Source organism: Solanum lycopersicum, chromosome 4, assembly GCF_036512215.1.
Source record: "Solanum lycopersicum chromosome 4, SLM_r2.1".
NCBI classification, from domain to species: Eukaryota; Viridiplantae; Streptophyta; class Magnoliopsida; order Solanales; family Solanaceae; genus Solanum; species Solanum lycopersicum.
Genome location: NC_090803.1, coordinates 67488660 through 67514223, shown reverse-complemented (window position 1 = coordinate 67514223; position 25564 = coordinate 67488660). Strand labels below are relative to the sequence as shown.

At 35.4% G+C, this 25564-nt stretch overlaps 1 protein-coding gene and 2 pseudogenes across 6 annotated transcripts; all 3 read left to right on the top strand.

The window, feature by feature from the left end:
* The first annotated feature begins 958 nt into the window (after window positions 1-958).
* LOC138348359 (vacuolar-processing enzyme alpha-isozyme-like) lies at window positions 959-19092 on the top strand. 6 transcript variants are annotated; one of them, XR_011220932.1, is made up of 11 exons: window positions 959-1508; window positions 4388-4432; window positions 6038-6161; window positions 6586-6764; window positions 7529-7646; window positions 9184-9408; window positions 9538-9639; window positions 9730-9780; window positions 17915-18092; window positions 18166-18320; window positions 18608-19092. XR_011220932.1 is itself a non-coding variant. In XM_069297475.1 (10 exons), the coding sequence occupies exons 7-9, from the start codon at window positions 9739-9741 to the stop codon at window positions 18259-18261; spliced, it is 330 nt and encodes a 109-aa protein (XP_069153576.1). In that variant the 5' UTR covers window positions 959-1508; window positions 4388-4432; window positions 6038-6161; window positions 6586-6764; window positions 7529-7646; window positions 9175-9408; window positions 9538-9738; the 3' UTR covers window positions 18262-18320; window positions 18659-19092. The 6 variants fall into 6 exon arrangements, 3 of the variants coding, with proteins under 3 accessions (XP_069153576.1, XP_069153577.1, XP_069153578.1); XR_011220933.1 differs by having other exon boundaries at window positions 9175-9408; window positions 9552-9639; XR_011220931.1 differs by having other exon boundaries at window positions 9175-9408; window positions 9538-9594.
* A 949-nt stretch (window positions 19093-20041) lies between these two features.
* LOC101266716 (cyclin-B2-4-like) lies at window positions 20042-21624 on the top strand (annotated as a pseudogene).
* Window positions 21624-22725, top strand: LOC138337079 (G2/mitotic-specific cyclin-2-like; annotated as a pseudogene).
* Window positions 22726-25564: the final 2839 nt, after the last annotated feature.

Here is a 25564-nt window from a genome sequence, read left to right as displayed (position 1 = left end):
AGAGTGATTTTTTGCCACGACATAAAGCTACAATGGTTAAAAAACGCAAAAATCTCCATTTTTTAAAAAAAATATTGACAAAAATAGTCATTACCCATATGTTTTTTTCCTCACTTTTCTCTAACGCAGTTGCTAATTACTCAACATTGGATATAAAAGGAGTATCTTGAAGAACCCAATCTATTAAAGAATCGTAAATTACAATTACTCTTCTGTAACTTTTTGATAGTTTTTGTAAAAGAGAAGTAATCGGAGCATCAATTGGGAAGGAATTTGGAGGAGAAGTTTCGTAATTTGAGATTGTGTATCCATGGAATTTGACGGTGGAGGTGGAGAATGAATTCCAGACATGGATGCGATTTTTTGCTTGACGAAGGTGGGCGGTGGTTCCGGCAAAGTGGAGAGGGAGGTGATGGGCGGAGATGAGGAGGAGTTGTTGGAATATGATCTTTTTTTTTTCTATTTCAATTTATCTAGGTGACTATTATTTATCCAAGTGGAAATCCACATCATCACCACTTTTGCCACGTGACGCGTGTGTGTAGTCACAATAGGAGTAGTGGTCGAAAAAGATGTATGCGATGGTGGAATAAACAAATTTGAGGGGGTAATTAAAACAAAATATAGTTTAGGTGTATATCGAATAAAAGACTTCAAGTTCAGGGGGGTAACGAACTATAATAATTTCCTTTTAATTTCACATTTTAAAATAATTTAATAGATTCAAATAACACATGACATTATTTAATTTGTCAAACTGCAACGATGTATTTCACTCGTTTTATATTTATAACTGATTATTAAAAAAATGTTCAAATGATTCAAATTTTAAGGATAAAAGTTTTTAATAGGTATCAATCTAAATTTAAGTATTCAAGTGAATTATACGGATAACTTTAAATGTCGATAGATGACTTTAGGTCTTTTTAAAATATGTTATCGGAATGCATAGACTTTTGAAGTGAATTAAAAAGATGGAGTGCACGTTTTAACTTTGCATTGATTTCTTTTACTCCTCCCAATGTGTTGATACGGACAAGAGTCCACAACTTAATAGTGGATACATTGACAATTACACAACTTTTGGCTGTTTCTTTTTTGATGTTCAATACTCTCAATGCACAATATACACCTAAATTAAGCTTGAAATTTTAGTAAATTCATGAAACTGCCCTTGGTCGTCCAGGGCTTTGCATTTCGAAACACTGGGCAAAGTCGTCATTTTCAGCAGAGGAGAATCGGAGATCTTTTCAAGTTTCAGTCCTTTAGGGGCAAGCCTGTCATTTTCTCAAAAGGATATTCAAAAGGGTGAATTCGTAATCTCGTTTTGCCTTTGTTCCCTGAGCTGCCGCGTGTTTTTGCGCTCCCATCTATCTACAGCGACGTACGTGTTGATTCTGTGTTTCTTTTACGTTAATGGGAACGGAAAGGGGGCTCTGTTAATTTCCAAGGAAAAAACAACATATTCATTTTGTGCTCAAATCAACGATTTACGAACAAACAAAAAGGTATGCTTTCTGTCTTTGCATTGCTTGTTTGCTGTCTTGAGCTTTCTCCTCTGTGTTTCTGTTGGTTGTTTGCTGTATTGGGTTCTCTCTGTTGAGTTTTGTCGTTCTAATGCATCTTTTTGTTTATTTCTTCGATTTATGCTTCCTTTAATGTCTTTGCGTTGCTTGTTTGCTGTCTTGAGCTTTCTCCTTTGTGTTTTTGTTGATTGTCTGCTGTATTGGGTTCTCTCTGTTGAGTTTTGTCGTTCTAGTGCATCTTTCTGTCTTTATTTCTTCGATTTATGCTTCCTTCAATGTTCTATTTGTTACTTAAATTGTTGCTTTCTGTGCTTTGTTCAATGTTCCATTTGTTATATTTAAATTGTTGCTCTCTGTTTTAAACCTAATGTTACTTCGATTTGGGGAAATTTGTTGCTGAAAGCATCCCAGGGTTATTGCTGCAATGGGTTTCACATTTTCCAAAAAAATATCCACTAATTGAATGAACGTAAAATAAAAGAGACAATTCCTTGACGGAGAGATACCTACTTCAGCTTCAAACTACATAGAAAGTACGTGTAATAATGAAAAGAGGTTCAGTATGGAGTGTGCCGGATTTTGCTCTTAGTAAGTTGTCATTGTAGGTGACATATCATTCCTAGATGAAAGCATCACTTATAGTTTATGAAATTTTCAAATTACAACAAATTATGACATTATAATAAGTTAGTTCTTTCCCATCTGCACAGAGCTATCCAAAAGAACATTGAAAGGCATTACTCTTTCTCTTATAATACACAGATGGTGATAGTTCATCTAGGAAAAGAAAAAGAGAACAAGTCGCGGATCAAACTCGCTGAAAATAGTTCAGGTAGGAAAAGAAAAGAGAACAGCCAACTGTTCACACGTGTGATACTCGCAAAAGAGTTATTAAGAATGATACATAGCTGGTGATAGTACTTAACTTGCGAGCAAAGAACAGACATTTCTGAGTATGATTATATTCGTGTTGTTGTTGTTCTTATTTTTATTATTCTTTTGTTGTCTCTTAGAAAGAACAGGAACATATTTCAGGAAGTGCCTTGTGATGAAGTGTCTTTATGTTACCAAATAGACAACAACAAAACAAAAAAAGTTCTTTGTTATTTTGTGTGAAGAATCTTCTGGCGCTTCAACTTTTGTTACAGCTAACATTGTTTCATCTGATATTGGCAAGCTAAGGATAACTTTTGGGTTAAACTGGAGCAATCTTTGCTGCCCTGATTACTGGCTGTCACTCTTAGTGGTCTTTTAGGGGTAGATGTGCCAAATTCTACCAAGACATTATTGAAAATAATGAAAAAGTAACACCCATAAGATATACTAACAACAGTATCATATAGTGCAAAAAATTAAGGAAAAAACATAGAAAAATGAATCAGCTCGTACCTGTAAGAGCAAAACCATAAACCATACTAGAGGAAAGAAGAAGCGGGAGAAGTAGAGGTTTGATTTTGGCTATGGGAGTATCTGTAGAGGCTTTACTTATACTCTAAGTCTAGGCATTAATTGACATGTCTAACCCTATCCAAAAGAACATAAAAAAACCATTACTGTTTCCCTTATAATATGTAGATACTGATAGTTCAGGTTGGACAAGCAAAGGAGAACAAATTGTTCAAGCGTGAAACAAATTGTACACGGATGCGTTTGAGCTTTCTCTGTTTCTTCATGAAGGCAATTTTCTAAATGAGCACAGTTCATCTGCAGACCAACAATGGAAAAAGATAGAGAAGAAGTCATAAAATAAATTAGCATATCATGAGAACTTTATGAAAAAAAATTAAGTGTAAACACAGTGAATATTATTGAATATCCATCCCTCTGTTTTTCTTCAAACATGAATTTGGGACTCTCTTCTCTCGTAAATAGGATATGCTATTTTGGATGGCTATTGTATATTGTGTGGAGTTTTGTGTAACTTCTCAATGTAAGTGAGAAATTCTACTTAATTCAAAGGGAAAACAAAAAGAAGGCAGAATAAAAAACTTAATCCTCAGTATTGGTTAGTAGAAATGGTTTTGGAGATCCATTGATGTATGCTAAGCTCTTATAATACATAAATAGTCATAGTTCAGCTAGGAAGAGGAAAGGAGAACAAATTGTTCACGTGTGGAACTTGCGAGGTACAATCAATAGGTGGTCATTTCACTTAACATCAGTCGTTTAATGTGTGTGTTGAATTGAATTATATACGAGTCTACCTCTGCTTCAGAGCTGCTTCAGGAAGTATATCATCAATGGTGTTTAAGAACACAATCAAGAACAAGTGATGTTGCATCAACAAAAAGAAACAATTCTTAGTTATAGTATTTCCCACTAGATGAGTCAGTTTGCTCTGTGGATAAAGTGCATGGAATAACTTAGTTCGAGTAGAAAAAATGCTTTGTTACAACAAAGTTGCACCATTTAAGAAGATGAGTACCGATTGAGTAATATAATTAGAATTGCCGTTCAAACTTTTCCTAAAAGGAAAACAGATGCATGTTACTGACTTGTACTTCTATTCCCTGCTTTGGTGTAACAGTGTTTTGCTTGATAAACAGAAACTGTTAATTTTTTGGACACCAATTTTATATCTGACGACACTTAGTTGAGCTAGATTATTACGTTGTGATTGGCCCCTCGCAGCTGTTACCTCTCTACCTTAACACTTCTCCCTAGGTTAAAATAGTTTAGTGACCTGGAAATATTAAAAATTTCTGGCAAACAGGACTTACGCAGCCACTCAGCTGACTACTTGTGTTGTTATTTGTGCTTTTGTTTTTTAATACTTCCCTTGAGATGGAATTCACCAAGTTTTACTCTTAGTATGCTGTCATTTGACTTCTTCGTTACCTTCTGTACATTTTGGAACTCAGATTTCTCCAGCTGAGGAAACAAAGGAAACACTCTTCACTGACAAAGTGAGTTCCTCCACTTGTGCATTCTACATATTTACCTATATTCATCTACTTTTCTGTTCTTCATTCTGTCTACATTACTGTTTGTGCCTGGACTGTTAATTAAATAAAGTAGAATAAAAGAAACAAATTTTAAATTAATTTTTCCCGAAACACGCTGAACTACACTTTCCTATGAGCAGGTAATTCTGTTATACTATGATGAGTCCTCCCTCCATAGGGAAAAATTAGAAAGCACTATTTGTTAACAATTCGTTTTTTGCTTCTTTTTTCCCCTGTCCATCACGTGAGTACTTCCCGTCAGCCCAGTTTTTTGGCACAACAAAATGCTCTCTGATTTTAATCAATGTTTTTCATATGGGGAACTCTGGGTGTGTAATGTTTACATTGAAATATCAAATCAAAAATATTTTTGTCTTTGTTGTTATGTGACTTCCTTTCAAACTTAAGTTTCATTTGGTTGGTTTATTGAAACCAGAAAACCCCCAACTAGAGGCTTTGATTTTCTAAGTTTGCTTCTTCTTGATTATTCTACTAGGTAATATCAAGTGTTGCTTTTACTTTGTAAGTATCTGTGCTTTTACACAGGAATATGCTTAGTTTGTCATCATATCATACATCACCTAAGGCAACACGTAAACTAAGCTGTGGTGACATCTTTGACATTATTTCAATATCATTTTAGCGTGACCTAGGGATAAGGTTCACGTACATTCTACCCTCCACACACCCCATTTGTGCAACCACACTGAATATGTTACTACGCTGCAACTGTATGAAATTGTTAACTCTCAATAATGAGAACATAAACACTAAATGAAGCCACTTTGTTCTCATCTATATCTTCCTCAATCATTTCATTTGCTAATATTCCTTTGTCTCAACTTAACTTCTTTGAAGTATGATATCTCTATTTGGTGATTTACTGTCAACATAAAGATTGTTAGCTACTGAAAACTTGATGTTACATCTATATAACTTGTATATGTATAAGTATTAATTCTTACTTTAGTATTATTACATGTGAACCTTCTTTTGGATCTATACAACTTTATTTGCCTCCCTTGTCCCTTGCTAATGAAACATACATTTTGTTTGTGATGCTGATTTTGCCTAATATGGTCCTGTCAACACATGTTTGGATCAACTAATAATTGATTAAGTCCAGTAAGGACTGATTAGTCTTAATATACTTATTTTGAATGATAATTCCTCTCCGAGTTCAAACTTATTAATATGGTTCTGTCAATGCATGCTTGGATCAACTAATAATTGATCAAGTCCAGTAAGGAAGGACAGGTCCTATCAACACATGTTTGGATCAACTAATAATTGATTAAGTTCAGTAAGGACTGATTAGTCTTAATATACTTATTTTGAATGATAATTCCTCTCCGAGTTCAAACTTATTAATATCTAATGTAATTAACGTAGGTGTATTGTTGATGATCAAATTCAACACAACAATACTAATTGATCCACCTTATCCACAACGCGAGCAACTACAATCAAAATTTTACAACATTCCTTAGTATATTCTCACCGTCTTTTTTTTGACATATCAAATTAACATCACCAGCAATGTACCTTCTTTGACATTATCTGCAGGGTCACAGAGACCAAAGGAACACTTCATTTACTTTGAGGAGCACATCCAAATCTGGATCTCTCATCTCCGTTACAGTAGATGGAAGAAGTTATTCGAATTGCTAACATTGAACCCCAAGAAGACGTTAGTAAAAAATTCATTCATTATTTAATGTTAAAACTTACTACAAATACTTGCATTCATTCTTTTCATAATACATGAACAAACATTGTCAATTGAAGCAAAAATATCATTCCGAGTGCCCAAAAGAGATTCACGATAACGAAAAACATTCGGCATGCACCAAGCTACTTCTGTTGACTCATTTTAGAATCCAACGTCAACTTAACATCTTTACGTTCTCTTTAGCAGCAAGCTTCATGTATAACCTGCACATAACTTGTGTAATATATTTAAAACACCACCACGTCTTTTTTATTTTCACGTCAATATAAAACACGTCCGCGCCTTGCACGGACACTCACCCCCTAGTATATATACATATATTTCTTTTCTACTATCTATCTTACTTATTTCTTTTCTACTATTTCTTTTTTCTACTATATAGAAAGGTGAAGATCAAGGACGTCCAAGGGTAGAATAGTAAATTTAACCTGACAAGTACACACTCTCATGATTTTAGAACGCTCCATCTTACTCATTAGCACAGAATAGACGCAATATTTTCAACACGAGAATCAGTTCTTCCATTTCTCTTGCTCCAACTCCAACAGCAACGAATTTCAGGTATGTTCTTCTTTCAATCTTGCACCAATTTTCTTCCGGTTCATTTCGAACTTTTAAATTTTACCACTAAAATGTAGGTTTGACGTTGTTATTGTTCTGTCTAAATTCTCTACCCCAATTTTATGATTGAGGTAAAGATTTATGTTGTCCTCACACAAAGATGCGATTTTTTTTTATATAGTTGCAGATTTATATCTAAGAAATAATAAATTACTGACTGGTCCAGTAAATAGTTTATCGCAATAGGTTATCCATGACTTAACAAACATGGTAATGTGTATTCAATTATTTTGTAATCTAGCTCTATATTCTCTCTGTCTCACTCTTTCAAGATTCCTTCTATTGAAGATAGACAATTGTTAGGTCTATAGTGATTATGCCCTTTCGATCGAGATTTGAAATTGAATTGTTTGGATCGATGACTAATGGAATGAGGGCTCGTCTTCTTCTGTTTCAAACCTACACTCACAAAATTCTGTGAGCTCATTTATTTATTTTTTGATATTTTCCTTTTCGGTAAGAAAATTATTATGGTTAGTTCTCCCTAAGCTTTATTTTGCTATTAATTGCACAAAATAAGAATGTTAAGATGAAGTTTGATTATGTCCTAAACTTTTATGAAGTTTGTAATTGCTTTTTGATGCTCATAGGCCGTTTTAGATATAATAAATTTAATAATCGTGCTATTATCTTAACTTCTGGTAACATATAAATAATTTCAAGATAACATCAACCTGTTCATCCTTTAAAAACATCTGAATCAGGAGCTGGTGTCTTCATTTTATATTTGGTACGGTATTCGAATAATTTATCAAGAGCTTGACGCATGTAGAGAATGCCTAGGGGATCCACAGACTCTGGACAACAGATGCAGTTATTCTAGTAAGTACAATCTCTTTACTTTTCACCTTTATACTTAATTTGGTTTAAGAAAGGGAAAGATTGGAACCTATGGTGAAGGGTTGGTGATTCCAAGTATTGTGAAAGAAACAATGTTTAGCTAGACTTCTAGAAGATGGGGAGCCAATGCAAAACATGAGATTGTTGTTCCTTTATCATTATGTTGACAAAATTTCCGATTAAATAAAAAAAATGTTACCAAAAGGACGCATGAAATAGTCCATAAGTTGAAGTAGGTGCACAACTCATAAAAAGTCTGAAGGGAGGAAACTATGTTCAATTCAAAGAAATGGATTTGCTGATATCACATAATTAAATGTTCAACCAATTTACATAATACTAGAGACTAGTAAATGTAATAACTAAGCCAATAGGATCCTCATTTAGAGGTAAAATGGAAGCTGTTAATGAGTCCCAAACCCACGTTTTTATCCAAGTATTTGATAATGCTTAAAACTGGTGTTTATTCATGTCAATTAAGATCTCTGATTGAATAACTTATAAGAGAGTGAAGACAAGTGATCGATCATTCAAATGAGCTCTGTATTAAGGAAAGAGAGGAAAACGGATGTGACATTCAGCTTTCAAAAATTTAGCACTAGCATCTTCAAAAATTGCAAAGATAGCTAGAAAGAACAACTAATAAGAAATTTTGCACACTTGAAAAATTGTTCCTCATCCTTTATTTATTTTTTGTGCACTCACAAGGTTCTTATATATGTATAGAAGATCGGATTTATTGATAAAAAATATATCTTTTGTTAGGTTGTCTACATTTGATATACTTCTTGTATAACCAAAGTAGACACAACTTGTGTTCTAAGTTGAGCTTGTTTATGCATTTTGTGTTATTGCACACTTCTAAAAAGAAAGGTTAGATGCAAGGCTAATAAGTATTAAACTACATGAAATTTTCTCGAACTTGGGAAAATGAGATTGATGACTAAATTCGGTTGTTTAAAGACTGACTGGTGTGTTTTTTTATACCTAGCAAACAAAGAAGTGGAAAATATAGATTTTCCTCTTGGTGAGAAGTGGTTTACAAAGTTTGTCGGGATAAAAATTGAATTTTATGTACTTTACCTTACATTAAAAAAAAAAGTTTTTATGTAGTTGTTCTAGGATTTTGTTACTCATGGTCAAATGAATTGATGGGCTTATTTGGTAGCTTTTTCAGATATTCGTTACAGTTGTTATTCATTTATCCATTAGTGCCACCTCTATTTATTTATAGGTGATTGGTCATTAGGCAATTGATAAGTAGTTAGATTAATTCGAAAATCATGACTGTTTGTAGCCTAAATAACACACACACTGGTGGAAAACTTGAGGTTCTGTCGGTCTATATACCTAATTTGTCTCTAATTAAGCAGGTTCCTTGGTGTATCAAATAAGTGATATCTTACTGGTTGGTTCTGCCTAAAAAGAAAAAAAAAGTGGAAATATATATTTGTGAATTAATTTCGAATCACATTTTTATTTGAATTTTGTTTGTCAATATTCATTTAAGGTGTACCAGGAACCGATATAAAGTTGAAGGAGATCGGTCATGAACCATGTAGGCATTGAAGCAGCTGCCAATGATTTCAATGGTAACCGGTCTCTCTCAAGTCTGGATGCAGAAGGTTGCACGAAGAAAGAATGTTTAGGTTGGTAGCTTGCCAAAATTTACTTCAACAAACAAAAGACGATATCCTGAAAAAAAAAGAGCCTAACAATCGCAATGGTGGATGTTTCTTGAAAGGTAGTTCATATTGTGGAATAACTTTTCAAGAAATTATCTCTGGATCTTTTTCCAATTTATAATGACAATTCATGGTTTTCGGTACCTTTATGATTCTGATAGACTTTCTTGAAACTGTCATTTCAACAGTGGAATATGTGCAGGATGAATCACTTGGTACAATTTTTAATGTTGATAAAAGCACGAGTGAGGAATCGACATCATACTCATTTGCTACTCCAGAAAATCTTGGTCTTTTCTTGTTGTCTGCATCATTCTTTAACACCAAACTAATTCAATATTGTATGGTTTGCTCACATAGCTTGTTTTTATTTATTTCAGACATCTTAGATGGACCATTGTCAAATCGCTACTTTAGCTACTAAGGGAATGGTAATGATTGTCTCCTCTTTAATTGATTCATGCACATGCTTGTTTTCATCAACTGTTCATGTGATGCTAAAAGGAACTTAATGTGTGATCAATTATTTTTGGACATTGTTTGCGTTAATTTCCGACATCTCCATATAGTTGTTGCTTGTCAGTATTGGCTTATCAAGAAACAAAATAAGGAATTGGTAATTGGTTTATTCTTAAATGATGAAAGGATCCTACATTGGTTGTGAGAATCATATTAAATTTTCGATGTATCCTTAGATTGTAGTGACGTTTTTTGACCTTTACTGACTTTGTGCCCTCCTCGAGTCCCCTCTAAAGGAGTATAACTTGACTATTGGGTATAGTATTCATAAGTAAATTTTTTCCCCGCTCCTTGATTTGAGTTAATAAGTTGTCTCGCTTTCTGTCTCTCTCTTTCACACAAATGTTCTTTTTCTAGCATAGTATTTTAAAAATGTCCTTTTAATTTTTTATCGGTTTAATGCTTCTATTTCAAAATTTTTAATCTCTTATTCCCTTTTTGGAATAGGACAAGCAACTATTTGAAAAATACAAAGCAACGAAATATTTCTGGCAATGGACAATATTTGCAATACTGTTATGTGATTTATGTTTCCATGGTGCAAAGTACGAACAGTGGTAATAATACATTTTGTTGATCATGTATCATAGGATGGTGGATAGGAGCTAATGAGTCAATGAGTCATACGCGTGGGTTTGATTTTGCAAGTATATTAAAGGAAGTATTAGAAAAGTAACTATAATAGACGAGTGTGATATAATATCATTTTATGTTTGTCATCTTATAAATTTATGGTTGTTTAGAGTCTACGCATATGTGAATGCAAAATCAGACACAAATAAATGACATCAAAATTCATGTTGTTAGGCCCGTGCATAGCACGAGCAATACTCATCTTGTCTATATATATAGAAATGTCAAGTTATGGACGACCAAGGCTAGAAGAAACATCCAGACAGGCAGACAAACACAACATGGGGTCTGAATAGCGTGATCAAAACTGCAAAGTTGAGGGGTTGGTTGAGTGGTTTTGAGGTTGACAGAAATGGAGGTAACAATATGGAAGTGACTACTCATCTGCAATATGCAGATGATACCCCATTATTCTATGTGATGCTAAAGAAGGACAACTCAAGATTTTAAGGGTGATTCTGGTGCTTTTTGAGGGTTCTCAGGCCTGCACATCAATTGGAGGAAAAGCTACTTGTACCCTATTAATGAAGTGCAAAACATGGAGTATCTAAATGCAATATTGGGAGGGGAAATAGGTGTTTTGCCAACAGCATACTTAGGGATGCCTGTGGGAGCCAGTTCTCAGTCTTATGAGATCTGGAACAAGGTGGTAGAGAAGTGTGAGATGAAGTTAGCAAGGTGGAAATCACAATATTTGTCCAGAGGCGGAAGACATACTTTGATAAATTCTGTTCTTGATGCCCTCCCAACTTACATGATGTCAGTGTTTCCAATTCAATTCAGGGAGTCATTGGCAGAGAGTCATTGACACTCATTGACAGATTGGACAAAATCAAAATTTTGTGGCAGGGAAATAATGAGAAAAAGAGTTATAACCTGGTTATATGGGATGTTGTATCAGTGAGTAAGAGACAAGGGGGATCTGGTATTAAAAACTTGAAAAATCAAAGCAATGGTTAAGAGCGGCATATTGAAATGGCTAAGTCGTGAGTGAATCTCCTTTTTTATCAGTGTGAGAGGATATTATTTTTTACATATCATATAATAAAAATGGTGACAGCAGAAAGTAATGGTACAGTATCATGTGGTTTGGGTGTCAACTTATGTGGTTTGCGATACTTCTTCTACTAATATTTCTTACCTATCAATTTATTTCTCTCTCTGGCACACTTCCCGAGGGAGGGAGGGAAACTCTTTTCCGGTGATCTTCTGTTGCAATGGGAGAGAGCAGAATCTATTTCGCAGTAGGTTTCAAGTCATACGACATAACGAAGAGCACATCGAGGTCAGATATTTGGTTTGATTGGGTGGAAAGAAGCAGGAAATGGATGTGCAGACTTTATTATCACTGAGAAGGAGCAGGCTGAACACGTGGGATTTAGGTCAAAATTAACAGCTGGCGTGGGCTATGGGCCTTGTGACACAAAAAAGAATTCTTCTTTTAAGTGGAATGGACCAGGCTTGAGTCTTCTGAAAACTGATACAATAGATAAAAGGGGTTGGACTTTTACTACAGGCCCAAACTTTAATGAGGCCCAACTCCTAGAGTTAAAAAAATCAGAAGACACAGATAAAACGATGACAGACCCATGCTAGTCGAGATTGAAGCAAATTCCACAGACTCAACCTTTTTCGACAGCGAGAATGGCGATCTGAATGCAAATTCATCCACAGAATCTCAACCATAAGATATAGCAGAACGCACAAGAGAGGAAGACGAAGAGGATTATGTTGATGCAGTAACAATTATTGAAGAAGAAAAAGATTTGAAGGTTGACACTGTATGCTCCATTATGCAACTGGTGAATTACAATGAAGAAGGTTTCTGTAACTGTGAAGAAGCAGAGCCACTTAACTTTCAAGCTGTTGAAGAAGAAAGTGACGGGGAGATGGATGTATCATTGTGGGTTCATCAAAACATAATCAAGTTGAGCAAAGAGTTCGGGGTCGAGTTTGAGGGGTGCAAAAAGGAAGTCTTAGCACTCTTCAAGAAGATAGACAGAAGAAGACATTCAAGGAATATAGAATCAGAGTGGAAAACAGGGGAAAGCACCAAAGTCAAAGGCATACAGGAGCTCAAAGGTTTAATGACAGATATGAAATTCCAAAGCAAAGGCACAAGAAATAGGGGGAGGGGAAAGGCTTTAGATATATGATGAATGTCTCCATAATCTCATGGAATGTGAGGGGTTTAAATTGTAGGAATAAAAGGAGGATGATAAATAGTGTGATTCAGGAATGTAGAGCAGATGTGATCTGCTTACAGGAGACAAAGCTTGAAGGAAATAGTGGGGAGGAAATTAAACAAGTGTGGGGAAAAAGAGGGGAAACTACACGTGGGCCAGGGGTTTCAACCTGGAAGCTGTTTCGAGGATAGACAGAATTATGTACTCCTCTGAATGGGGGGAGAGTTTCTGTAATGTAAAGCAAGAACTACTGCCTCGAGTTTGTTCTGACCATGCACCTATTGCACTTAAAAGTGGCCGTTGGAGTCACACAAAATCATATTTCAAATTTGAAGGATGGTGGTTGGAGACCGAGGGTTTTAATGAAAGAATTAAAGATTGGTGGACATCTTTTGAATTCGAAGGGAGGCCTGATTTCATCCTAGCTTCCAAGCTGTATGAAGACTAAACTGAAAGATTGGAGTGTAAGCACTTATGGTAACTTGGAAAAAAGAAAGAAGGAAATGCTCAATAGAGTTCATGAGTTTGACAACATTCAACAGTCCAGGCCTTTAACTGAAGGAGAGACTCTTCAAAAAGCAAGTGTGGTAAAGGAGTTTGAAGAGTACGCGAAGAAGGAAGAGATAGCTTGGAGACAGAGATCTAGAACTCTGTGGATTAAAACAAGGGGACAGAAATACAAAATTCTTTCAGAGAATGGCAAATGCTCATAAGAGATTCAACTATATTGATAAACTGGTGGTAGAAGATGAAGAACTGATGGATCCTATAGATATCAAAACAGAAATTATTTCTTTTTATAAGAAGCTGTACAAGGAAAGTGAGAATTGGAGACCATCCTTGAACATGAACCAGTGTCCTTCCATCAGCTTTGAGGAGCAACAAGAACTAGAAAAACCTTTTGAATAAGAGGAGGTCCTGCTAGGACTAAAAGCTTGTGCTGTAGGGGAAGTGAGAACTGGAACCCATCCTTGAACATGAACCAGTGTCCTTCCATCAGCTTTGAGGAGCAACAAGAACTACAAAAGCCTTTGGAAAAAGAGGTCGTCCTGCTTGGACTAAAGCTTGTGCTGTAGACAAAGCACCAGGTCCAGATGAATACACAATGTTTTTTTTAATTAATTACTGGGAGATAGTGAAGGGGAATTTGATGTCTACTATGCAGAACTTTCATTCCCAGGAGTTTTTTTGAAAAGGGCTTTAATGTAACATATATAGCTCTCTTCCCCAAAAAAGAGTGGTGCAAAGGAATTGAGAGACTTTAGACCAATCAGTTTAATTGGAAGCGTATACAAGTTAATTGCAAAGATTCTCACAAAGAGAATGAAGAAAGTGATGCACAAGCTAGTAGATACTCAACAAATGGCTTCCCTAAGAGGAAGGCAAATAACTGATGCAATCTTAATTGCCAATGAGTGTCTAGACTCGAGAGTGAAGGAAAAGTCCCCAGGAGTCATGTGCAAACTTGACATAGAGAAAGCATATGATCATGTCAATTGGAGCTTCCTACTTGAAATCATGCAGAGAATGGGCTTTGGATTGAAATGGATCAGATGGATAAAGTTTTGTATAAGCACTGTTAAATTCTCAATACTGATAAATGGATCTCCTGAAGGTTTCTTTCCATCAGAAAGAGGACTAAGACAAGGTGATCTCCTCTCACCTTTTCTATTCATAATAGTGATGGAAGGCCTAAACAATATGCTAAAGACTGCTCACACTAAAGGGTGGATAAGGGGCTTTAATGTAGCAAATGAGGGGAATCAAAGATTGGAAGTCACTCATCTCCAATATGCAGATGACACTCTCATCTTCTGTGATGCAGAAGAAAGCCAACTTAAGATCCTGAGTGATACTCATTCTTTTTGAAGCAACTTCAGGTCTTCATATCAACTGGAGAAGAAGTCTTATTTTTCCAATTAATGAGGTGAACAAAATGCAACATCTGACAGAAATCTTGGGAGGAGAAATAGGTAAACTGCCAACAGTATATTTAGGGATGCCTTTGGGAGCCAAAAGCAAATCCAATGAAATCTGGAATGGGGTGCTGCAGAGATGTGAAAGAAGACTATCTAGATGGAAAGCACAGTATTTGTCTAGAGGTGGAAGATTGACCCTGATCAACTCGGTCAGATGCTTAGCCAACATATTTGATGTCAGTCTTTCCTCTCCCCCCTAAGGTGGAGGTAAGAAATGATGCATTAAGGAGGAATTTTTTGTGGAATGGAGAGAAGGAATACAAAGGATTGCATTTGGTCAAACGGAAGACTGTAATCCTTTCAAAGAAACAAGGCGGGTTAGGCATTAGAAACTTGAAAAAACAGAACAAAAGCCTTATGATGAAGTGGTTGTGGAGATTTCCTAAAGAGGAGCAAGCCCTTTGGGTTAGAGTGATTCAGGCCAAGTATGACAAGTTAGATCACTGGAAAACTAAAGAAGTGACTTCTGCATATGGTATTAGTCTATGGAGATCAATTAGAAATTTGTGGCATTATTTTTTCCAAAGAACTAGATTCAATGTAAACAACGGAAAAAAGATTTTGTTTGGGACGATAATCGGTTAGGAAATGGCAGCCTCAAACAGCTCTTTCCAGACATCTATCGGTTGAATCAGTAACATGAGGCCACTGTGCAAGAGGTTTGGTCCATCTGTGGATGGAAATTAATATATAGAAGGATGATACAAGACTGGGAGGTGGATAGACTAGCTGAATTTTATGGCACCCTGGACCATTTTTGAGGATTGAAAGAGGGAGAAGACACTCTTAGGTGGATTCATCATAGCAAAGGTGCCTTCACAGTTAGCTCTGCCTACAAGAACCTGAATCAAATGGTGACTCAACTCAGATTTTTGCCTTGGAAGCTTATCTGGAAAGTCAAAATTCCATATAAGGTGGTAGTTTTTACGTGGTTGGTAGTTAAAGAGGCGGTACTAACACTGGAAAATCTAATGAAGAGGGGTATGCATATGTGCTCTAGATGTTTTTTTTTGTGAGCAACAGGCAGAGAAAATCAACCATCTAGACAATCAACCATCTGTTTCTTCATTGCAAGGTAGTTAGGCAACTGTGGCACTTATTTACCATATTCAGGGGCACAAACTGGACCATGCCGCAAAGGGCAAGTCAGGCTATAGAAAGCTGGAACAATGAAGGCAAGTGGTAGTACAGACCAGAGCAGATGGAGAATTGTCCCAGCAGTGATTTGGTGGACCATATGGAAGGAGAGAAATATGAGATGTTTTGAGAGTGTTAGTAGTCCTTTACACAGGATTAAAATGAACTGCACAATCACTTTTTGCTATTGGTACAGTTTGGAGTATGTAGATGATCCTAGCGGTTAGCGATATCCTAGGTCCTTTGTAAGATTAAGTAGGATCTAGTTTAGTTTTTGTTTTAAGTACACGCAACTGTATGTACCTCCATGATGTAAATTTGGGACCCCAGCCTTTAGTGCTGAAGATTAATACACGAAACTGTTACCTTTGTCAAAAAAAAAGCAAGGCTCTCAGAATGAAATGGTTGTGGAGGTTTCGCAATGAAAATCAAGCCTATTGGAAGGAAGTCATTAGTGCAAAGTATGAAGGGGAAGATTACTGGATGACCAAAACTGTTACTACACCTTATGGAGTAAGTGTATGGAGGTCCATTAGATACTTGTGGCATGAATTCAAAAAAAAATACAAGGATCAAAGTGGCAAATGGGAAAGAACTAACCTATGGATGGATGTATGGCATGAGGCTGGTAGGCTGGAAAATTTGTTCCCAGATACTAGTACCTTAGTGTCACACCAGCACAAGTCCATAGCTGGTCACTGGTCTCCTCAAGGGTGGAACTTCATTTTTAGAGGACGCTTAAATGATCGGGAGATTCAGATAGATGCTGATTCTTACAACACCATTGGTCCACTCAACAGATTGGAGGGTGGTTAGGATACTTTATGGTGGAAGGGCAACAAAAAAGGTATTTTCAAGGTGAATTGTGCTTATAACTGGTTGAAAACTCCTTCTAGTTGACAAGTAACTGGACTTCAAAAGGAAGCTGGAAATCCAAAATACCCCTCAAAGTAACATGTTTTGTGTGATTATTGGCTAAGGAAGCAGTTCTAACCCAAGACAACCTAATGAAGAGAGGGATTCCATTGTGCTCAATATGCCTATTTTCTGGGAAACTGCTGAGACAGTTAACCATCTTTTTCTGCACTGTAGAGTAACTAGCCAGCTATGAGACTATTCCTAAATCTCAAAGAAATGTCATGGGTAATGCCAAGCAAGATCACTGAAGCCATTCAGAGTTGGGAAGAAGCTGGAATGCAGTCTAAAAGCAGAGAGAGATGGAGAATTGTCCCTGCTAGCATTTGGTGGGCAATATGGAAGGAGAGGAATTCTAGATGTTTTGATAGTATAGAAAACAGCATGCAAAAAGTCAAGCTTAATTGCTTGTTGCTACTATGTTTTTGGTGTACTCTATTATACTCAAATGACACTATTCCCCTAATTGATGTACTAGACTCAATTTAGTTTCTTATAGCTGCATTTGATGATCTTATTGTAAATATGGCTCAGTACATAGGCATGTACTGGTTGTAGTAATATACAAAGTTACCAGATTCAGAAAAAAAAATGTACAGATCCAAAACTAATACTTAGACTATAATTTGGTGGTAGAAAATGTAGTGGCTGAAAGAATTTTCTACTATTTGAATAGATCAAATATTAGGTAAACTATCTACTCTTCTATTTGATTTGGTGGTAGAAAATGTAGTGGTAGAAAGAACTTTCTACTATTTGAATAGATCAAATACTAGGTAAACTGTCTACACTTCTATTTATTTTGACATGACATTTTTTCTATGTGCATTCTCATAAATAATATAGTAATTTCCTGTCTTGATGACAACACGATGTTATGTAACATGTCCTGATATACCAAACAAACTATTGGTATGTACTAGGCACATCTTCTTTCTGTTGTTTTATGTAGTAAGCTTTTATTAACTATGCCTCTGAAATTTTTTGATTAAATTTCATGGCCACACAATACTTGAAGATACATTTTCAAATATTACTCCCAAAATCTAATGCTAGCTTAATCTACAGTTAAAAACAGACATTTGTAAAAAGTTTTACTAAGACAACATTTCTCTTATTTTATTAGATTAACGTTTGTGGAGTGTTTATTATTTTTTCTTTTCTCATATGTTTACTGATAAGACTTGTCGACCTAGACTTTCTTATCAGGCTGATGTATGTCATGCATACCAGCTGTTGAGAAAAGGTGGTCTCAAAGACGAAAATATCATTGTCTTCATGTATGATGACCTTGCTTACAGTGAAGAGAGCCCAAGACCAGGAGTTATCATCACTAGTCCCGCTGTTGAGGATGTTTACGAAGGAGTTCCTAAGGTAAGTGTTCTTTTTCATCGTTTAGTATATATCTAAACTGTACTCCTGTATCATGTGCTATCTCTTGAAGCAGGATTACGCTAGAGACGATATTAATGTGGACAACTTTTTAGCTGTTCTCCTTGGGAACAGGACTGCTCTTGCTAGGTGTCGGCAAGGTGGTGAATAGTGGTCCAAACGATCATATTTTCATATTCTATAGCGATCATGGTGTCCCTATGTTGCTTGGTGAGTAGCTTAGTTCTGCCTCTTTTGGTTGCTGCTTTGCTTTCTATATCTTGTGCTTTTATACTAATTTCGTCATGAAATTTTTAATAAGTTGCATCTGAGTGGCAACTCAATAATTTCATGTCTACTGAGCTTTCTATTGTTTGAGAAGAAGATGATATCTATTCGTTGTTTATCATATATAAAAGATTTATCAGAGGAATATGTTAACTGAAGTACTGAACATATATAATCTGAGATAATTTTTTTTTTAAAAAACTGGTAATGTTAATAATCTGAATTTTTAGTGATCTCAAAGGCGCGATCAAATGCATAAATCATGGTCCTGTGTTTTGAAGGCACAACTTCTGCAAACATGGGACCATTTGAAGCAGTAGAATTCCAGCTTATTGTTAGCCCCATCAGCTTATGTCACAGCAAGTGTGTAGTAGCTACTCACAGACTGAGGGACAATTTGAAGAAGGAACCATGAGAATGGGATGCCCATAACAGATCTAAATTGCGCACACATGATACGCCCTGAATGAGGATACGCCCTGAATGGGGGTACGCGTGAGATATTCTATCTGCAACTACGCCACCAAAAAAGGATCCTATCGCACATCCTGCAGTAAAAAGACTGACAAGTGCTGCTGCACTGTTGTGATCAAAACCTGCATCTTCAGTTCAAGTTTATAGAATCGACACAATGGACAATCATGAACTTCAAAACATGAAATGCAGGCTACTCACCAATTAAGTATACATTTTTTTATCCAACAATAGTTGTCAACTATTGGACTCGACGTACAGATTAAGAATCAGTAAATGATAAAGGTAAATTTACCAAACCACCCTTATTAAATATGTCATATAAACACTGAAAATGAATAGTAACAAGGGTAAAATAGGCACAACATGGTAAATTATCATTGATTTTATAAATTAGAGAAATATTGTTGGACATCCCAAAATAATATATATAGAGGACAGATGGAGTAGTATTTCTTTGTCTAATATTGACTTGACACATTCCTTAAAAAAATCGTAAATAGAATGATAATTTTACTATATTACCCTTTGAACACGATGAGTTCGATGTTTGAAAAATGCATTAGGAAATGACTATACTTAATTAGGAACTAGGTGATAAATGATCTCTTTATTGTCTAAAATGAAAGGGAAAGATGAATTTTTAATTTTAATATACTAGACAAGTAAAATTATACGGAAGAAATATATATACGTAGAAAAATAGAAGTAATTAATTGGAGTAAAAAGTATAATCATAATCTTTAAGTATTAATTATTTGAGACAAAAAATCAAAATTTGAAAAAAAATAAAACAACAAAAGATGAGATAATTAGAAACAAAATTTTTGAAAGATAACCATTGTTGTGCCAAGCTCGGAACTTTGCGACCTTTCATCCAACGACTGTATTTTACTAGCCGTTACTTTAAAAAATTTATGAAGAAAGAAAACAAAGAAGGTGTGGCATGTGTAGACATATATCTGATGTTCATGATTAAATTTTATATACCCCTTTCCCAAATCCGCTCTTTTTAATGAATCCCAACAAAATAAATCAGTAGAGGAACACTTCTTTTTTGAAAATCTTTGATTAGTTTCATGGGGTTCTTCAATTACTAGTCTTTAATCGATTTCTGGGATCTTTTCGGGTTGTTTCCACTCAAAGATCTGATCTTTTTCATCTAGTGTTGATCAAGTTTTCAGGTTGGTATTTGGCATTCCATGCAATGAAGTTTTTGTTATGTCTAGCTTAATTCTTTATTATTTTCTTGGTTTAGATTGATGGGTCATTCAATTTTTCAATTGGGTTTTTGATTTTGTTTTTGTTTTGTGGATTGGTGCAGTGAAGATGGTTGGATCAGATGAGAATTAGCCAGGAGTGATTAGGCCTTCAAATCTTCAAGGTGAGTTTAGTTTCTTTTGTGTTATTGAATTAGTATTTGTTTTGATTGTTTTGTGTTTGTTGATTTGACTGTGATAAACCCTAATTATATTTAGGAGGATTGAGGCCTGGTGTTGGAGGAAAAGTGACCGGATGGTTGGGCAAAATAGGAGGGCACTAAGCAAAATCAATAGAAATGTAATGGGAGGTCCCCCATTACACACTGCTGTTGTTCCCAAGAGAAATGACATTACTGAGTAATAACTTCTTAAACCTGAGAACTCAATTGAATTTATCTTATTTCTCTACATGTTTTAACTTGCTTTTCATTTGTTTATAGAAACAAAGTCAATGCTGCTACTAACAAGATCCCTCCTGTTCTGATTCACCGTCCGGTTACAAGGTATGACTCTATTCTCTTGGTTGTATGATATTAAATAGGCGTTTGTCCATGCGAAGCTGAATCCTAAAAATCCTTGCACCTGATCTTGATTCATTGTTTATTTGTCTGTGGGGTTATTGACATTTCAGGAAGTTAGCTGCGCAAATCTCAAGCCAACAGCGTCATCCAGCAGTCGAGGTGCACACTTTCAAGGAATCAGAAGACTGCATTATTATTGATGCTGAAGATTACAAGACCACTAGTAATTCCTCTGTGTCAATGTTTGTGCAACATACAGAAGCGAAAACGGAGGAAATTGATAGGATGGTAAGCTGATATGATCTTTGTATCTTGATTTTCAATGTGCGTTTGGAAATAGAGATGGAAGATGCAGAAGATTGGTCAATTGTGGACATAGACAGTCCTGATAAAAAGAACTCACTTGCAGTAGTGGAATACACCGACGACATCTATGCTTACTACAAGAAGGCTGAGGTAGAGGTGTTATCTCCAGTCTTCCTATTTGTTTGTGAACTTGTTCATGTTCATTAGGATTATGGCCTGTTGTAGAGTTTGCAGAAGTGTCATATTTTTCACCACCATTAAGCTTAATAGATTGCCACATTACACTTAGAATCTAGTCTTATTTAAAAGCACTGCGACTTTTCAGCCAGTCCAGTAATAGATGCATAACATAGAATGTACACACACATGTGCAGGGTATGCTTAGGCTGTTTCTGTTGTGATGTAATCAAGGATGATTATTATTAAAATTTTGAGATGCAATCTGGAATGAAATGGAGGTGTTTTGCTTACCCCTTTTCTCTAATTGCAGATCGTTAGCTGCGTCCCTCCAAACTTTATGTAACGGCAATTTGATATCAATGAGAGGATTAGAGGCATCTCATTGATTGGCTGATTGAGGTATACAGTCTGCTGTTGTGTGTCATTTCTGAATGTTATGAAGTAGAATTTTGGGTGCTGTTAAGGTCTAATCCAATTCAAAGGTGCACTACAAGTTTGAACTGATGGAGGAGACTTTGTATTTGACTGTGAATCTCATCAATAGATACGTGGCAGCTCAGTCAGTGATTAGGAGAAGACTTCAACTAGTTGGAATAACAGCTATGCTTCTTGCCTGCAGATATGAAGAGGTTTCTGTACCTTCAGTGGAGGATCTAATTTTGATCTCTGACAGGGCTCACGCCAGAAAAGGAGTGCTTGAAACGGTTAGTTAAATGAAAGACCAGAATCTTACATTTAACACGAAATGTATTACCTCCATTATGTTCTGGCTAAATGATTTCAACCTTCCACAGGAAAAGTTGATGGTTAATGCCTTACAGTGTATGCATTTATGAGGCGGTCTCTTAAAGCTGCTCAGTCTGATAATGAGGTGTGTTAAACTTCTTTGCTACATAGAACGAGTATTAAGCGAAGAAGTATTAACAACATTCTGAATCACTACTCATATAACTTTTTGTTTATGTTTAAATCAGGTGGAGCTAGTGTCATTCTTCTTGATTGAGCTATGTCTAGTGGAGTATGAAATGCTTCGATTCCCACCATCAATGCTTGCAGCTGCTGCTATCTTTACTGCACAATGCACTCTCGGTGTGTCTAAGGAGTGGAATAAAACCTGTGAGAAGCATAGCAGCTATGTCAAAGATCAACTTTTGTAAGTATACTTTAGATTAATATCTATTTATTGACAGATCAGACAGATGTTTAATTGTGCGTCGCTTGATTTTCTACAACAGGGAATGCTCGAAATTGATGGTTTCTTTCCATCAGAAGGCAGCAATTGGGAAGCTTAGTGGCGTGCACCGAAAGTACAGAACTTCTAAATATGGCTACGCTATTAGATGTGAACCAGCTTCTTTTCTATTAGAAGCATGGTTTTAGGATTGTCTAGGAGGAACATATGATGAAACCGCATGCTTGCAGTAGTATATGTGTTCAGTTTTTTTAATGCAATTGTTGGTGAGAAACATAAGTGTGCCCCAAGCTCTGGGGGAAGGGGAGGGTGTTTGAGTTCTTTTGCTACTGAGAAAACTTCGTTTATGGTTTTTCATGTCATGAACATTGATGTTGTTGACATTATTGGAATGTGAAATCTTGCTTTTCATACTTTTTCTTGAATACATTTACAAGTTGCAGTTTCTTCTCAGCAGACATTAACTCAAACTCGGTCTATTTTTAAGTTCAACCCAACTATTATATTAGGATAAATATGTAAAACCCAAAATGACTCCTGAGAAACTTATCAAAATTTGAGCAAAATAGATACACTAACCAAAATATAATATAACAAAACAAAATAGTCTCCGTCTTTTGCTTTTTCTATAATCTTGGAGCTTCCAATTTTCGAATATGGATATGATTCTATATTTATTTTCTATCTATAATTTATATAATAAAGTCTTGTGAATGATGTGTGTGTTTTATTTTCTTTCTATTTTTTGTGTGTTTCTTGTTTACTAGACTTCACCAATCTAATTTTTTTTATTTTTTTTGTCATTATCGTAAGTATGTATTGTTATGTGGCTCAAATATGGTGTGTGACTTTATTGGAAGTGTAAAGTTAAAAAATTATCGCTCCAATTGGAATTGATTTACCGATGGAAGTTTCAAAGTAATCGATTCGAAACATTACAATGTGCTTCTCATTTGGTGTTTCTTGATGGTCATTACAAAATATTACCCACTTCACACGATTTACATAAAATTTCAATTGTTCTAACGAATCTATAGAAATTCACATAGAACACACATGTCCGGTGATTGATATATTTATATGAGTGAACAGATGTGCATGAGAAATAGCCTAATCAAAATAATTTGATTTTGTAACTATTAATATATTAAATTATAGGGGGAATATTTGGAAGATGATTTTTGAGGTTGTTTTAGGACTTTTAGGATTAAAAAATCCAACAATAAATATGAAAAAAAAGTGTAGTAGCTACGAGAAAATAACAATGCTAACAAAGTTGGTCATATTTACCAGAAGAATTATTATTCAGAATTGTTGGTAAAAAAGAGGTAATTAACTGGGAAAATTGATAGTGCAAAAATTAAAATAGACGCTACCCGACAAAGGGAGAATATTCTAAGGGAAAATTTCATATATGGCAAACTTAATTGATTAAATAACATTATATGGGTATAGTTTACCTAATTACATTCTATGCGTATAGTTTGGTTATTAAAATAGACGCTACCCGACAAAGGGAGAATATTCTAACGGGCATTTAAGTAATATATTCAAAGTTAGCAATAAAAATAAAATAAATAAAATTAGCGATTGTTTCTTCCCGGCATACTGTACGACACATTTTGTCGTCCTCCCCTTCCCTTCCCTTCCCCAACTCAAAAAACAGAGGAAGAACACACCAACCATTTGGTTTGGAAAAACACATTACACGGCCAAACATTTTTTTCTTCTTACCCGACTCATACAAAACCCAAAGTTTAAAATGTCGACTGTTATGGGGTTTGTAAAGATAATGAAACAACACTTCACGTCTGAAATGGATGATGTCTACAGCAAAAAAATCAAGTTTCATTTATTTATACTTAATGTTATAATATCTGGTGGTGCAGTTGTTTTCGAATGTCATGGTTTTTTTTCAAAGAACCCACAGAGAAAATTGTGGAACTTACTAGCAGAAAAATCATGAAGGTTAGAAATGGTGTAGCCTATGTTTCTCAGCCAAAAAACTTTATCTATCTTTACTTTCAGTTTCATTACTGATAAAAAATCTTTTTGTTTACTGATTTAAGGAGCTTGAGGATGATCGAAGTAAAGAAATATTGCCTGAATGGGTACGTTATTTTATGAAATTTTACCTTATTTTAATTCAGATAGAACTCTAATATCGTGTTGTTGGAAATTTCTTTAGAGCTTTTTATTGGCGAGTAAAGACAACGACAAACATATCCGAAGATCTCTCAAGCTCATTCACAAAATAATTGAAGAGGATCCGGATGAATTTGTTAATCGCAAGAAAGGTATTCTATATGATTAGTTAGTTGCTTTAAGACTGCCGTTTCTAGAACTCGACTGGAGAGTTGAGAGAGAAAACTTGTGTTTGTATTGAATGTGAATTGAAGAATAAACATTACAATATGAATCTATATATACACAATCACTAACAGAATGTAAGCTGGAAATTTACTAACTAACAACTTGACACTAACTTCTCGCTTCTGTGAAGCAAGCCCTCGTCGCTTTTTTCCCCTTCTTGCCTCCCAAAAAACTTCTTTCAAGTCCTTATTGTCCGATTCCTGAGTCGATATTGGAGAGAAGGATGGTCAAAAAGGTAATAAGTCTGTGTGTCAAGTCTTAGTTCAATGGTCTGGCTTGGATGCTTCTCATGCTACTTGGGAGTTCCTATATGAGCTGCAGCATAGGTTCCCTGCATTTTACCCTTGAGGACAAGGGTGGTTTCCATTTGGGGTATAGATACAATGCTTAGATGGTTAGGAATATCAAAAATTAGTTAATGTTGCTCATTAGTCACAAAAACAGTTATCACTTGTGTTGTTAGAATTTGTTAGAATCAGTTATTTCATTAGCTTAGTTTTAGCTTCCATTTCAATTCTATAAATACAATTGTTAAGACATTGAATGATATACGATTAGGTCTTCTCTTCTATCTTTTACTCTGTTCTTTCTTAACTATCTTCTTCTTCTTCGAGGTTAATCCTCTTAGTTGATATATCCCTTCGATTACTGGTAATTGGATCAGACTTAAAAGTAGGACCATGATCTATTTCAGTTTCTTTAATGGTATGTTTATGTATTTACGGTTGTTTTTTACTAAATTAAGAACTCTCTGCATAAACATTTCTCTCAGTTATCTTCACTTTAAATTCCTTGTATTCTCTTGCTTTACTTTCTGTAGCAAACTAGACATTGTCTTCATTGTGTTATCTGCCATCAGTCTTACTGAAACTTTGATAT

Coding starts and splice junctions, on each gene's coding strand:
- LOC138348359 (XM_069297475.1), top strand. CDS start 9,739: ATGGACCATTGTCAAATCGCTACTTTAGCTACTAAGGGAATG. Junction 9,781..17,900: donor CTTTAGCTACTAAGGGAATG/GTAATGATTGTC, acceptor TTTACTGATAAG/ACTTGTCGACCTAGACTTTC. Junction 18,093..18,165: donor TTTACGAAGGAGTTCCTAAG/GTAAGTGTTCTT, acceptor CTCTTGAAGCAG/GATTACGCTAGAGACGATAT.